Raw genomic sequence first — 16,332 nt, forward strand, 5'->3', positions numbered from 1 at the left:
CACTATGTTTAGTATATATATTTACTTCACCTCTGTTAGAAAACCAAAAACATTTGAATGATTGGTGATAAACATGGAACTTTGCGGCATAATATGTGTTTAAATTCCTGCTGGTACATGGATACCAAAATAATATATGTTTAAATTCCTGCTGGTACGTGGATACCAAAATAATATGTGTTTAATTCCTGCTGGTACATGGATACCAAAACAATATATGTGATTATATTACTAAATTATAAATGTTGAAGTAAAGTTAAGACCGTCAAATGATTTTACTTCGGGTAGAAATTGAACAATATAAATCTGTTTTATTTTATGCATGTCAAAACGAGCAACTGAAATAAAAGACAGGAAGTGAATACACCCTATAGAAAAGTCAGAATACATGCATAGAAAATAAACAAAATTCTGTTATATGTAGATAATACATAAGTTATTTCGAATATGCTGATGCACATTTTACAAATGCTGGGTAAGTGTAAGATTGCAGGTAAACTGGCAGATAAACTATGATTGCAGATAATTGATCCAATTTTCGAGATGACCACGTGATGACAGAACTCAGATCAGTTAAAGCTCAAAGTGATTCTATGATAGGGTAGTAGCCCTGATACTACTGGAGGGGTGGAGGTGTTACCCACCGTTTATCCTCCGGAACCTGGAGTCATGGGAGGACTGTGCGAGTCACGCTCCCCTAGACGTGTGATGATGACTGCCGGATGCCTACTGGGAATCAGGTCGGTATAGCCGACGCTGTTACATTTGTGTTATGAATGGTTAGGTCAATAAATTGACGCCATGGCATACTCTAGTAGAGGACGGATAGGATGGGAGCAGAAGAGATTAGGGAGGATAGGATGAATTTTGAATAGCTTGGGGTCCGGGATAGAAAAGGGCATGTCCGTTAAAACCTTGAACCTAAAGCTCTAACTTCGGGATGAAGTTTTCAGAAGGGGGAGTGTATGTAACAACCCATTAATAAAATTTTGGACCTTAAAATTTTATAAATATATATCTATGTATTAAAATTTATAAAGTATGTGGCTAAAACCTTATAATATGAATTTATAAATTATATTAATTAATTTTATATCATACATAATTTAAATATTATAAAATATACTTATATCATATATAGTTTAAACATTATGAAATATACTTTACATCATATAGTATTTAAATGTTATAATATATATATACCTTAAAGCTTTATAGCATGTATAATATAAACGTTATACATTATGTTATTAAAACTTTATAAACATCATGATGAAAGTTATAAAGGTATCAGTTTAAAAACGTATAACGTATGCTGAAGTGTGATATTCATAAATGTCGGCTGCCCTAAAAATCACCTTATCCCAGCCATTAATAAAGTCGAGGAATCAGCTGAACATTGATTGCTAAACGCAGAAGTCAGTGGAAAATATCCGAGAACCTTGAATGCAAGAAAGGCGGTGGCTGCAAGTGGGAGGGCGGCCACCGCCAGACCAGGGGTTAAATAGAAGGGTCTGAACCTGAAGAAGGGGGAAAAAACCAGAGAATTAAGGATTCATCAGCAGGAAACCAGGAGAAGTAACTTTGCAGTGGAAGAGTCTTGAGTGATCTGAGTTCTGGGCACGGAGGGACAGAGAGCCTCTGTGGAGAGCTTCTCTGGATTGAGCAACCAGGTTGCTCATTCTGGTAGGGTGGTATTGGCCATCCCGAAATTGGATCAAATCAGTCAGCAGTTCAGGAGTACCAGTTCAGCAGCGGAATCGGAAGTCAGCCAGCAGCTCAGGTAGGTACAGATTACAATTTTATGCATTACTGTTTTCAAATTTCATATGCGTGTTTACCTGGTTACTGCAAATTCGAAATTTGGGCACTACAAGAAGCACCTGCTAGCAGAGGAAGAACTAGCAGGGAACTTCGTCAGATTTTGTGTGATGCAGAGAACTTCATTGGTGAACCAAGGAACAGTAAGAGGGAGCAAAAACATCCAGACAGATATCAGGCATTAGTAGCTCAAGATGGAGCGCCTGCCAGCTTCAAGGAGGCAGCTCAACATCAGGTCTAGCTAGATGCGATGGTAGAGGAGTACAACTCCATAATGGTGAACGATGTATGGGAGGTAGTGTCAAGACCTCAAGACAGATCTATGGTAGGTTCGAGATGGATCTACAAGATCAAATATGTTGCGGACGACAGTGTTGAGAAATACAAGAACAGGTTTGTGGCTAAGGGGTATGCTCAAAAGGAAGGCATAGACTATGAGGAAACCTTCGCCCCAGTAGCCAGGTATACATCTATTAGGACCGTGATATCTCTTGCAGCCCAGAGGGGATGGGAGATCCATCAAATGGATGTCAAGACGGCATTTCTGAATGGGGTAATAGAAGAAGAGGTATACATTGAACAACCAGAGGGCTTTGAAACTCATGAGAAGAAGTCTCATGTATGCAGACTGAAGAAAGCCTTGTATGGGCTGAAGCAGGCACCAAGAGCATGGTATGGTCGAATAGATGGCTACTTGCAGAAAATGGGGTTTGTCAAGAGTGACATGGATCTAAATCTCTACTATCTGGTCGTAGAGAACGAGTCGCTTATCTTAGTATTATATGTGGATGATCTCTTTCTGACAGGATCATCCAGACTCATTGAGGACTGCAAGAAGAATCTAGCCACAGAGTTCGATATGAAGGATCTGGGACGAATGCACTACTTCCTAGGGTTGGAAGTTTGGCAGCAGAAAGGAGAAATCTTCCTTGGGCAAGGGAGGTATGCTACAAAAATCCTGAAAAGATTCGGGATGGGAGACTGTAGACCTATGGCTACGCCAATGATCACCAACTGGAAGAAGATTGATGCATCAGAAGACAAGGATGTCGATCCCACCCTATACTAGCAGCTCATAGGGTCCCTGATGTATCTGGTCAATACCAGGCCAGATATTTGCTATGTTGTCAACACCCTCAGTCAGTTCATGGTGGAACCAAAGAGGGCACATTGGGCAGCAGCCAAACACGTTCTCAGGTATTTACAGGGAACAGTTGATTATGGGCTCTTATACACCAAGGGGAAGGATATCAGGTTGAGTGGATTTACTGATGCAGATTGGGCAGGAAGTTCAGTGGATCGGAAAAGTACCTCTAGGTACTGTTTCAACATTGGATCAAGAATGACCTCCTGGTGCAGTAGGAAACAGAAGTCTGTGGCTCTGAGCTCATCTGAGGCAAAATATATGGCAGCAAGCACAGCTTCGTGTGAGGCCATATGGCTTAGAAAACTGTTGGTGAACCTATTCAGAAGAAATATGGAGGCGACCAGGATCATGTGCAATAATCAGAGTTGCATCAAACTCTCTGAGAATCTAGTGTTTCATGATAGGTTGAAGCATATTGATATCCGGTGTCACTTTGTGAGAGACTATGTCCAACGAGGAGCTGTATAGTTGAGCAACACTCCTATAGGAGAACAGGTGGCAGATATCCTCACAAAGGCCCTCGGAAAGTCAAAATTTGACTACTTCGGGGAAAAGATAGAGATGGTAAAGAACCCCTTTCAGAAGTAGAAATGAGTGTGTTAGCATGACGAATGAAAAGGGAGTTGTAGTACAGATGTAGTGTTGGGAGAAAGGACCAGCAGTAGCACAGATGCAGAGAGAGTTGTCGTACAGATGCAGCAGTGGCAGTAGCAGTGGCAGAGCCATGGGCAGCAGTACAAGATACAGCAGTGCAGAGGATGTTGGGCAGGAAGGCTTAGCATCAGCACAGGAACCGATGCCGGATGATCAGGGTGATGCTCAGTGAGGAGTATTGCCAGAGCACAGTGCTCGCTAAGAGGGAGTGTTGATTTGGGGTAGCATCGGATGTGCTCTAGCCACGAAACTTGGTGGAGAGGCTAAGGCACATGAGATCTCCAATACCCAGAAAGGGTTTGGGCAGATTCTAAACAGTTTGGGAGATATTAAAATAATTAATATTTTTAATATAATCCCTAAGTCTAAACTTAGGGAAAATAAAATATTAATGTGAATTAATATGAAACTTTGTTAGCATGGTCCAAAAGTCATGGATCAAGCCAGATTTAATCTTAACCGTTGATTAGGGACTGAATCTCAACCATTGATTTGTCAACAAGACAAGTATAAGAGGAGGCTTGAGGGTCAATTGGAGAATATACTGAGGGAGACCAGTGAGTTCAATTTTTGGAGCGGGGTTAGCTGAGAAATTGAACCAGTGGTCTGGTGAGCAATCAGGAAGCAGCAAGTACGGAACAGAGAGACGGGAGATCAGTGCAGAGGCAGAAAAAGGCAGACACAGGGCCAGAGGGAGCCACACAAAGGCAGCAGAGACTGCAAAGAGCCAGCAGGGCATGCGTCATCCACACAGCGGAAGCGTGGAGGGCCCATAACCTGCGCAAAGTCTCAACAGGTTGACGCAGAGGGTTTCAGGCCACGCAGAGGTCAGCAAGGCTGATGCTGGGTTCAGAAGAAGTGCTGGAGAATTTGTCTATCTGTGGATAAGCCAGTTTGGCACTCTGTTGTTAGAAAATCACTGAATAATAAAATCCTCCCTTGCTGCACTGGTTTTCCCACATTGGGTTTTTTCGGGGACATTAGTCCAAAATATTTGTGTCAAAGTGTTGATTCTTGTGCATATGTTTGTTTTTGTATTATGGTGTGATATCTGTTGCAGTATTTATTTTAATGTTTATTGAAGTGATTTCATGAATAACTTATGGTGGAATAAGTAGGAAAAGTAAATCAGTTATTGAATTTTCACACCATTCATCTTGTGATTCCTCATATACCGGGTCTCTTCCAATCGGTGAAAGTCCGTAAAGAGTAGGGAGCCTTAGCTGAGGTGACAGTGGGTTATCGCTCCATTGTTTGAGTGGTAACAAGAAGAATTCTGTCCAAAAAAAGACTACTAGAAAACCATTGCTTTTATCAATCCTTAACAAAATAGAAACCATTCGATGGTGTAATTGAATAATTTAATAATGTAGAAGTAAATATCTGTATTATTCCTGTCCAGTGTCAAGAAAGTGAAGAACCTTAGCTATTACTCAGTATTAGAACTCTTCTAGTTCGTCTGATAACAAACTGTCTTTCCAACCCAATAAAAGTGCAACTTTTATATGTTGGTATATTGAATTTGAATAAAATATGAAACAAAGGGAGGCATTCTCAAAAACAAAATTTTGAATTAAAACAACTGAGGAATGCTATATGCTAGGATTAATCACTACCTTTGAAACAATAGAGACATGATCTGTAACTCCTGAATTTCCTCCCAAGACTACATAATCACCCATTCTGCAATTTGCAACGTCAAAAATGGAACTTCATAAGATTGTACACTACAATGTTCTGAAAAACAAACATTAAATGATGGTATATTAATATATATGCAACAGGTATCCCCAATTTTGATGATTCTCAAAAGCCATAAAATCCCTAACAGTTGTTACAGATAACTGAAAATTGCAAAACAAAGTAGAAGGGATCAAATACATGTCACATACGTCACAGACCCTGCAACGCCAACTTGACCACAAAGCATGCAACAACGTCCAATAACCACATTGTGCCCAATCTGTAAATTTAGTGAGTTCCCATTTAGAATGTTAGGAAGGAAGCATTTTGACCATCCATCCTACCTAATGGACAGTAAAGATTGGTCACAAATATAAACAATCCCTGGAATCCATACATTTAAAAAATGAACTACCTGAACCAGATTATCGATCTTTGTGTGATCACCAATCTCTGTATCTCGCCAGCTGAAACCAGTGAGATATTAGATAGTCCATATTTCCTTTATAAGATCACTTTTACTTCCATGACCATATCAATAATACCTTTACCACAACAATATACAAGTAATTTCACTGCAGACAATAATAAGGATGCCTACAACCATTCAGAAGCATTCACATGAGCTATTAACAAATATTAAAGAGTGATATGAACTATGAAGCAATGTGATCAATAGAAAGTTAATCATCAGTAGTGTTTCTGGAATTAAAAGATAAAGGGCAATCTACCTGCCCCTGTCAATGCACACATTGGCACCTAACTCCACATGGTTACCTATTTTGGCATACAATAACTGCATTCAATATCAAGACTTCAGTCATGTAACAAACATTAGAAAACAGGAGATGGAATGCTTTGATCACATTGATCAAGTAAAATGTTTCTAACCTGGGGCTTTTTCACTAACATCCCTTGTTCATCCACAAAATGACCAAATCCTGCTTGCCCACACAAAAAAAAGTACTATCAGCATATTGCATGCTACAAAACATAAGTGACATATGTCAAGAAAGTAGAAACCACTCAATAAACATAAAAAAATGATCCAAATGTGAGTATGCTTACTGAATGCGATAACACAACACAAACCACAGAGCATTCCATTTTCACCATGCACAACCTTAATATTATGGTGCAACTAATAAACATAACAATTCAAATAAACCCAAATAGACAATATTGCAATCGTTTTGGCAAAAAATCAACTCTAAATTTTATTCGCAGAGATAATGTACCACATATGAACAACTTGAAGCAACCAAGATAACAGCAACACATATACAATGGCAAGATTCATTTTCTCCTACTATCTGTTCATTTTCCACATGGTAAAATAATGTGCAGAAATGGGAGAAGGAAAAGAGTCAAGGTTGTTGGAAGATGATCTTTCATGACTATCGGAATTCAGTGCTTACTTCAACAGAGTTGTCCAATTACGCCATTGTGTTTCACATTGTTCTATTGCGGCTCATGCAACCTTGCTAGTACAAAAGGGGGGCCAACAAGGTTTAGCATGACCAACATGCATCATGCACAAATGGCTCGCAAAGCTGGATTACATGACCAAAGTAATAGTGCATCACTTAGAATAGCTTTGTCTGCCTCGGCCCATGGGATTGTTCTTAGCAATGCACAAATTACACCATTTCCTTTTGTGCAACTAGCAAAGCACAAATTACACTATTTTTGTTCGTGCAACTCACTCATGATGCAGTGACCAATACTACGCACCCACATTTGGATAAATTTATGCTAAACATATCCTCAACCTGAATCGAAATTAACCTAAATTTAATCAACCTCTAATTTCACCCAAGATCAAAACTCTTTGCTTAGGAGTTGTTTGTAACATATAAAATAATATTATTCATAATTACATCTATAATAATAGAATTAGGGCATTAATAATCAATGTTCCACCAAGTTTCTGACATGGGGGAATGCAGGAATGGGGAGACACACAAAGGGAGAGTGTGGGAGCAACCCCAAATTTTGGGGAAATTCGGGGCGGGGGGGGAGGGGCCAGAGGGGCATCAAAATTCGGGGGGGGGGGGGGGGGGGGGGGGCCAGAGGGGCATCAAAATTCAGGGGGGGGGGGGGGGGCCAGAGGGGCATCGGAGTAGATACATATATATAAATATGATTCAAATTCAAATTCAACAATGAAATACATTGATCCATACATCATAAATGATTCAATGAAATAGAAATAGTAAAATTTCAGGGGGGGGGGGACAGAGGGGCATCGGAGTAGATACATATATATAAATATGATTCAAATTCAAATTCAACAATGAAATACGTTGATCCATACATCATAAATGATTCAATGAAATAGAAATAGTAAAATAACATATACATTGATTTAAATTCATCATTCATTATTCTAGAATCTGCATTGATTTAATTCATCATTCATTCTTGTGGAATCAGATTAGTACTAAGAAAACGGTAGATAATAAAGTCAGAAGACTAGAATTGTAAAATGAAATTACTCAAACTCACAAATAGTAAACAATGACGAGCCAAAGACTTGATCTAAGGTCATCAGTATCTAGAGTTAAGATGTTAAAAACAAAAATGAACCAATGTTATCAGAACTAGACCAGTCATCGAACCTATGGACCCCAAATCTAAGAGCTAGAACAAAACTAGACCAAAAAACCAATCGATCAGAAAATACATAAATAGTCAAATTTTGAAGAAAATACATAAATATTCACGTGCATCCATATGAATCCAAACCATTAGACACAAATATGCAAAGTTTCTCATATATATAGCAAGTGTGCATATAACCAAAATAGCACCGAGTGCAATCCACCTTTGAACCAAAAATATATCAACAAAGAGACTCTAGTTGACCTCTGTTATTCAAAAAAGATCATGCTACAACAAATACATGCATATCATCAAAATCATTTCCTATATTGCAATCCTCACTATCAATATCACCCTCTAAGCATTAAAATAAGATAGAAAAAGCTTAACATGTCAAATCAAGATTTTGTTTATTGATGGGTACATTTTTAATAGGGTCATGATAGAGGAGTTCAACAATCAATGCCACCAACAATGACGTACATCGAGGGCTTGGTGCTCTTGATTAATGCTAGTTCCATACCCTCATACATGATATAATCCAATGGAAATGTTGCAACCCCCCCCCCCCAATCTTGAAATCCTTAAAACCATTAAGTCTGTTGGATTTTGAGTGGGATCTAGAATTCTACTTTCCCCATATTATCTAATGAGGTTACAAGTGGAACCCCTCTCAAACATCCCGAAACAATTAATGTTAACGATAAATATTTAATTAAGAGGATGAAAAACGAAAGATACTTTTACTTCAAGAATATAACATTACCATCAACTACATAGAATTAGCAAGGCCCTAAGGTTTAATATCAAGCTTCCCCACTCATAAAGACACCCAACCCTTTTTGAGGGGGGATGCCCACAAGCAGCCCTTTTGGGGAAATGTGACCCCCAAATTAGGGAAACATTTCCCAACCATCCCCCGATCCTGAGAGCATGGGAAACATGGGGCACGTGCCACCCAACATTGGGGATACGTTCCAGTGGAGTATTGTTAATAATTATCAAAAGGTGCTCAGTATATAATATGTCCTATTACTGCTCAACCTATATTTTAGAATGGTAAAAGCTCTAACCCACACCATACAATCCAAGTGGAACCTCGATAGGTCACCAACTATCACCTCAACAACCTACCTCTACCACTTTAAACCATCTCTCCTCTAGCTCAATGAAGGTCTGCCTCGAGAATTACTACAGTTAAACAATAAGGAGCAAGGTGATATCACAAGAAACCCAAGTGATCAAGTTGAGCTTACGAGAAAAGAAAATATTAGTGATGGATGGATGTGAAGATCAGTAACAATATTCAAGTGCGACGGAGTCAAGGGAAGATCAATGATGAGAGGATATCAGAAGAATGACCCTTCTCTTGTCAACTATCCACAATATGTTGATTTTCAGAACTAGAGAAATTTTCAAACTGATAACTACTTCCAATGATACAATTTGACTTCTTTTAGAACATTCCAATCATTAAGCAGTTATACATGAAAATTTCAACCATTAACATTAAGATCCATAGAGCAGTAAAGATCACAGTAAGACAATAAACAAGAGACACCAGAAATTACCTTGGGAAAAACGCAACAACCTTTCCTTATGAGAGAATGTCCAATTCAATCCAATTTGTACATCAAAAATAGCATATCTTTGACAAGATTACATAGGCAAATACTGACCAGCAAGATGACCTCCCACAAGTGCCAAGCCAACCCTCCAATATCCAATACAATGATCCCTTCAATTATGTTCATAAATAGGTTTGCCACAGGTCTCTAAGAGGGTCGAACTTAAGCCTCCTCCTTAGCCTCAGAACTCGCAATATTCAGAAAGATAATGTGCCTCAAGTACGCACTGTTCCACAAAGAGTATGCCTTAGTCTTGCGCATTGTTCCACAGAGAGTATGCCTCAGTCTTGCACATTGTTCCATAAAGAGTATGCCTCAGACCTATGCATTGTTCCATAGAGAGTATGCCTCAATCCTGCACACTGTTCCATAGAGAGTATGCCTCAGACCTGCAGACTGTTCCATAGAGAGTATGCCTCGGTCCTGGGCACTATTCCACAGAGTGTATGCCTCAAACCTGCGCCATGTTCCATAGAGAGTATGCCTTAGTCCTGCGCACTATTCCACAGAGAATATGCATTAGTCCTATGCATTGTTCCGCAAATAGTATGCCTCAGACCTACGCATTGTCCTACAGAGAGTATGCCTCAGTCTTGCGCGTTGTTCCATAGAGAGTATGCCTCACACTTGCACACTGTTACAAAGAAAGTATGCCTCAGTCTTGTGCACAGTTCAATAGAGAGTATGCTTGAGACCTACACACTCTTCCATAGAGAGTATGGCTCATACCTGCACATTGTTCCACGGAGAGTATGCCTTAGACCTGCGAGCTTTCATGCCTCAAATCAGTGAACTACTTGCCTCCTTCTTGCCTCAGATCAGTGAGTTGTCTTCCTCAAATATGAGATCCAAATTTTTGTGTCTTCGAGGAGAGCGAATAGGCTCTATTTATAGTAGTTCACCCATGTGAATAGGTGTGTCTCTTGGAGCAGACCGACTTGATCTTGGATGGGCCGACCTGAACACTTGTGGGGTAAATATAAATTTATTTTTTCTCTTTTGATTTTAATGATGAAAATACCAACCGAAGCTACCAATTTCCAACGCTCCCACTTAGCAAGGGAGGTACTTTTTATTCTCTCTCAAGATCAATCTCCCTGCCCAACTCAATGGTCTCTCGATAATGACCTAAGGGAGAGATCACAAAATCAGATGTACAAGTCTCATCATAAGGAAAGGTTCATAGCATCAAGTTCATCAATCAACGTTGTTCATGAGGCCAAACTCTCCAACCATATGAAATGGTTTCTCAGTCAATCACAATGACCCAAGAGAGTAATCAAAGTCAATCTCTCTGACCATCCCACTGGTCTCTCAGTCAAAACCAATGACCCAAGAGAGAGAACTCAACATCAATCTCCCCAACCAGCCTACTGGTCTCTCAGTCAAACACAATGACTCAAGGGAGTAATCAAGATCAAACTCCCTGACCATACCAATGGTCTGCCGTCAAACCCAATGAGAGGACATGGAGCCCATCTCCCCGACCATAAATAAGGGTCTCTTGGTCAAGCTCAATGACCTAAGGGAGGAATCCCTATCTCAATATCAAACTCCCTGACTATATAGTCTCTCGGTCCACGACCCAAGGGAGGAATCCTGATCTCGATGTCAAAAGGGTCAATCTCCCCGACCATATGGTCTCTTAGTCAAATGCAATGACCCAAGGGAGAATACTCAAGATCAGTGTCCACGACCAAAAATAATGGTCTCTCAGTCAAACACAATGACATAAGGGATCACTCCAAGCCTTAAAACCAACCTCCCCAACCATAAGGAATCTCGATCAAACTCAATGACCCATGAGTCACCAAAACAATCTTCCTAGCCATAAACAATGGTTTCTCAACCAAGCCCAAGGAAGACTCATAATGTTATATAGTCAATGCTTCCTCTCTACAAGAGAGGGATTTTCAATTAGTCCAAGCTTCTCTCATAAGTAAACAAACTTCATCTAGGATAATGGCTTTGTCAAAACATCAGCAACTTGCTTATCAATAGAAATGTATCATGTTAAAAATCAGAAACGCATAAAGATTTTCTTATGTGGACAATTACTTGTGTTATTCTCATATTCTTACTAGCTTTCTTTATGTTCTTCTTCATCTTCTTCTCATCAAGCAATCATCTAATCAAGACCATGAAGATAAGTGACACCAAAATTAGGCACTTAGCCAAGGCTGAAACCCCCTATGCAGGGGAAAACCTAGTCAAACAACTTCCATTAATAAATTCAGATCAAATTGAGAAAAACCAAGACCTTAGACCAAAGCAAAAGACCTTCCTCACTCCACCAAGTCAGCCTTCCAAGATGATTACCAAACTTCAATAGTCTTCCTCAAGTCAAACAGCTTCAACGCAACAGTGACACGGAATTTTGGCCCTCCAGATCCCAGATTTTCGGCCCACCCCTGCAATTCTAAAATTTTTGGCCTTCCAACAACCCAGAAACTCTGCGTGTGGCAATAGAGAGAGAATTTTGGCTTCCTTTTTGCTTGACAAAGGTCTCCTTCTTCTTCACTAAGAATTCCTCCTCCTTCTAGGTACTTCGCTCTCTTTTTCTTCTCCTGCAACTGCAGATCGAACTTGTCTGTCTTGTGCTCCAAATGAGGTCGATTTGTTGCCTATATATAGTGGTTTCTAGCTCCCTATGAGGTTGACTCGTCTTCTTTGAGGCTGACTTGGTGGAGGAGGCCTAAATGACTCAATTTACATCAAAAATAAATTTCTTTCTTGATACATAAAGCCCAAGAAGGGTCAATTACATGATGACAAGGACTATGACTCAAGACATAAACCCTAGAAGCCTACAGTTGAGGCTTTGACCTAAAATAAAAATAATAGAGCATGAAACCCATGCTTATAAATAATTTTTCTTTCATAATAAAATCTCCTTTTTCTTTCTTTTGATAAATACATTACATCATGACTCAAATATAATTATGAAAAGCGACACTAGTTACATTCTTCAACACTCCCTCTTAACTAGGGAGGTATTCATAATACGCACATGGAAGAACTCAAAATGATACATTTCTATTAAGAGTTACAACACGCGTAGTGCTACAGATTAGATACCTGACAAGGGTATCTAACCAAGTGGGACTAAGCTGTGTTCCAAGCTTCAACCTCTATAGGTACCATCAAGCTTCTGCTCTAACACCAACCCAGGGATCTAGGTATCATATCCAAGGTCGGAGCTCCACAAGACCAACGATACCCTTCCTACTTTGGGATCTACACATCATCACAGTTCGGTCAGATGTCCTACAAAGCATCTGGTGCCCTAGGGCGCTTCGTCTCTCCCTATCAACTAAATCAAATATATCCACCAATCCAAAGCATGCTTCTAAATGTTCAACTTTCTTATGGAGAGATCCTGCACAAACACAACCCCAATTAGTAACAACCTTTCAAATATATATGTGTGTGTGTGTGTTTTACAAACCTTCGGGGTCCTTAATCATTCTGATGCTTGCTTATATCATCATCATATTATCCAAACACATCTCATCAGAGACTTTCTTCTTTCTTCAACAGCACCAAACTAAGCTTCAACACTTCTCAACACAATGAAGTCTTTGTTTGCAACTTCATGAATCAAGGTTATCCATTTGTAGTGTTTTTATTCATTCTTTGATCTCATTCTTACTTCAAGGTATTCACTATAGTTTTCATAATATACCCTCCCTCTTAACCGGGGAGATATACTCTTTCTTTCATCCAAGTTCTCCCTCGACTTAGGGAGATCAATAGCTTCATTCTTATAGGTTCTTTATCATAACATCAGAAAAACTTCAACCTTTCAAAACTCATTTCTTTAGGAACATCATTCTTTCCTATGGCAAGAAGGTTATCTATCGATCTTCAAAGTTATCATCATTCTTATAGCAGCCTTCATCCATCATGTTGATCATTATTATCAAGTCATTTTAATTATGAACATTTTCAACATCTTCAAGATTATGTACCTGCAAATCTTCAATAGCAAGTACAACCAAATACGAATATATAGAAGCATGAAGTCAACTATATCAAAAATTACGTCATTACAATGGAAGCATCAAAACAATCAATCTTTAGACAATAAATCAAGTTAGATCCATAGTTAATACGAGTTATATCCATTCATACTTCAACAATTTTCTAGGGTTTGTCACAAGCCCTAGATTTCATCATCGAGACTTAAAGTCTTCGATATCAGCAACAAAATCAAGTTAAGAATCTAATCATAGTATTTTACACAAGGGTTTTCAATATTATGCCCTAGAATCTCATCTCAAACTCTACTAGGATTTTATTACAAACCCTAGAATTCATTAATAAAACTAAACCAAGGATATCAACAATCAATTTAGCATTCAAGCAATTCATATCTAGGATTTCATTATTATTCCCTAGAAACTTATATCAATCTCTCACTAGAGTCTTTATCTAGACAAAAGCATCATACTTTAAAATTAGATATACAACACTTTTGACCAAGCTAGGGTTTCGATCATGCAAAAGAACATACACCTAGGCTTTCATTCCAAAGATCTACATTGACTATAACAGAGGTTTTATCCAAAAATTTAGGATTTCATTATATAATCTAGATATTAATAACAAACCCTAAAAAGGCTAGGGTTCTATAACATCGATAAACCCTAATCATCAATAGAGAAGGATTCCATCATGAGTTCTAAACTTTATCAACAATCCCTAAGAAAACTAGGGTTTCATCATTAACATACCCTAAGCACCAAAAGGCTAGGTTTTTGTTGTGAACCCTAAAGGTTAGGGTTTTACTAAAGTAGACAAAAGATAGAGAATATAACAAGGTTGATTTAATCTAAAGATTAATCACTTTAAGCAAGAATTTTAATGGCTCAAAACCCTAAACATGAGAGTTAGTAACATAAAGCAAACAAAAAATTTCAAATGAAATAATCATACCTTCTTATATGAAGAAGATCTGCAATAAATCAAACCAAGCATACCTTGAGTTGTTCTTTAACAAACATTGTAGAGTTTCTTTAACAAGCTTACTTTCATGATACAAGTCTTTCTTTGAAGTTTCCTCTACAATCCTTGTGTATTCTTGCAAGATTTCCTATCAAGGAGAATTCAAAGAAAGGATTATGAGTATACAATACATCTAGATGTATGGATGAAATCAAACATGGAAGAGGAAACAACAAACAGGGTACTTATCTTTGGTAAAATAGTGGAGGCTCCTTCTTAATTCAATCTTTCTGAGGGATACCTAAAACTTATCAAAACAATTCAAGAATTTCTAACAAAATATATTAGATCAAAAACATAAGAGAAAACTTTACAAAACTTACAGTAGTAATCTACAAATAGAAGGATATGCAAGAGAAAGACTTAATAATATAAGTCTTTGACTTTGAATTCCTCAGCTTTGTTCTTCTTAGGTGGAGCTTCATCAGCAATTGTCGCTTGTTCTCTCTCTCTTTTCTTGTTCTTATTTCTAGGATTATCAGGACATTGATTCTTGTAATGTCCCATCTTATGAGAATGATAACATTCTACTTTTGATAGGTTAATTTTCTTCTTTGGTCCCTTAAACTTCTTGTTTCCTCCCTTCTTCTTGTAGTGAGCAGAATAAGCATTAGAAGTGTTGTCCTCATATTCTTCCCTTTTATTATTCACTAATGAGATACGAGCTTCTTCTTGACTACATGCATTCCACATTTTTTCAAATGATGAATTTTCTTTCCAACTGCTAATGCTTGATGCAAAGGAACTCCATGATTTAGGTAGACCTAGTAGTGCAGCAATCACAAGTTCTTTATCTAGGATGATCTCATCAATGGCTCGAAGTTCATATCTTATTCGTGAGATCCTTACAAAATAGGAGGATACAATATCATTCTTTGTCATTCTTATTATCTGTAGTTCATTCTTAAGACAAGCTACATGACCAATATTCTTGGTGGTGAATAACTTGGAGAGAGCTTCATACATTTCCTTAATAGTGTCTGATATGGATATATAGGGAATCAAATTGTCCTTTACTCCATCTAAAATTAGATTCATAGTCATGATGTTTGTTTCCTTATATTTCTCCTTTCCTGCATCATCTGTCGGCTCCTTAAACTTACCTTAAACAAAATCCAATACTATATGTTTTGCAAGGAAGAGATCTATTCTCTTCTTCCAAGCTCTATAGTTGGAGGCTCCTTCTAGCTTGTTTTTTGACTTCATTGCGGTTGCCATAGATCTTGGATGATAGGTGTTGTCACCCGAATTGTATAGGTAAATGAGACAATGACTCAGGGCAAGGGTTGTCACTCTAATCCCCTCCCTCTTCGTTCTAGTTGTCTCCCTACAGAAGGCTATGGGGGGTAGTCCCTATGAAATGTGAGGATGAAATACTTGTCAAGAACCGACAAGTTCGAGAGACACAAATGAATGGCCTAGCGACTTGGTTAATGATGATTAGCAAGTTCAACTATTACCATGATTTAATTTGATTATTGAGAGACCAGTGCCTTATGGAGTCAAATCACTTGCACAATATAAATTAGTTACAAAGTTACTGGATGAACAGTTGTTGCTTAGGATGCACACTATCCTATATGAGATGCGACACCTAGAACTAAGTGAAATGCAAATTCTTGGTAATTTTTAGATTAAATGCATATCTAAGTGAGTCCTCTCTCTCAACTGTTTTGAAGCTAGTCTCAAGTATAGGTTGTGGAGAGAAACTCAGGGGAAGATGGCAAAGGCTATATTAACGATATCTCCCATAGAGTTCAAACCACCTGAATGCCTCTAGCACTACAG

At 38.4% G+C, this 16,332-nt stretch overlaps 1 protein-coding gene across 1 annotated transcript in view; it reads right to left on the minus strand.

Moving 5' to 3' along the window:
• The window catches only part of LOC149166568 (putative UDP-3-O-acylglucosamine N-acyltransferase 2, mitochondrial), a 154,285-nt gene extending 148,030 nt beyond the window's left edge, over window positions 1-6,255 (minus strand). The window contains exons 1-5 of the mRNA XM_089431363.1: window positions 6,197-6,255; window positions 6,037-6,101; window positions 5,721-5,772; window positions 5,515-5,585; window positions 5,239-5,305 (exon numbers count right to left, since the gene is read on the minus strand). Of these exons, the coding sequence (XP_089287489.1) occupies window positions 5,239-5,305; window positions 5,515-5,585; window positions 5,721-5,772; window positions 6,037-6,101; window positions 6,197-6,217 (276 nt within the window). The 5' untranslated portion in view covers window positions 6,218-6,255. The remainder of the gene's footprint in view (window positions 1-5,238; window positions 5,306-5,514; window positions 5,586-5,720; window positions 5,773-6,036; window positions 6,102-6,196) is intronic.
• Window positions 6,256-16,332: the final 10,077 nt, after the last annotated feature.

The sequence above is a fragment of the Pinus tabuliformis genome, chromosome 5_1, assembly GCF_031772625.1.
Source record: "Pinus tabuliformis cultivar Carrire ecotype Pingquan chromosome 5_1, CPIR1, whole genome shotgun sequence".
In the NCBI taxonomy this organism is placed as follows: domain Eukaryota; kingdom Viridiplantae; phylum Streptophyta; class Pinopsida; order Pinales; family Pinaceae; genus Pinus; species Pinus tabuliformis.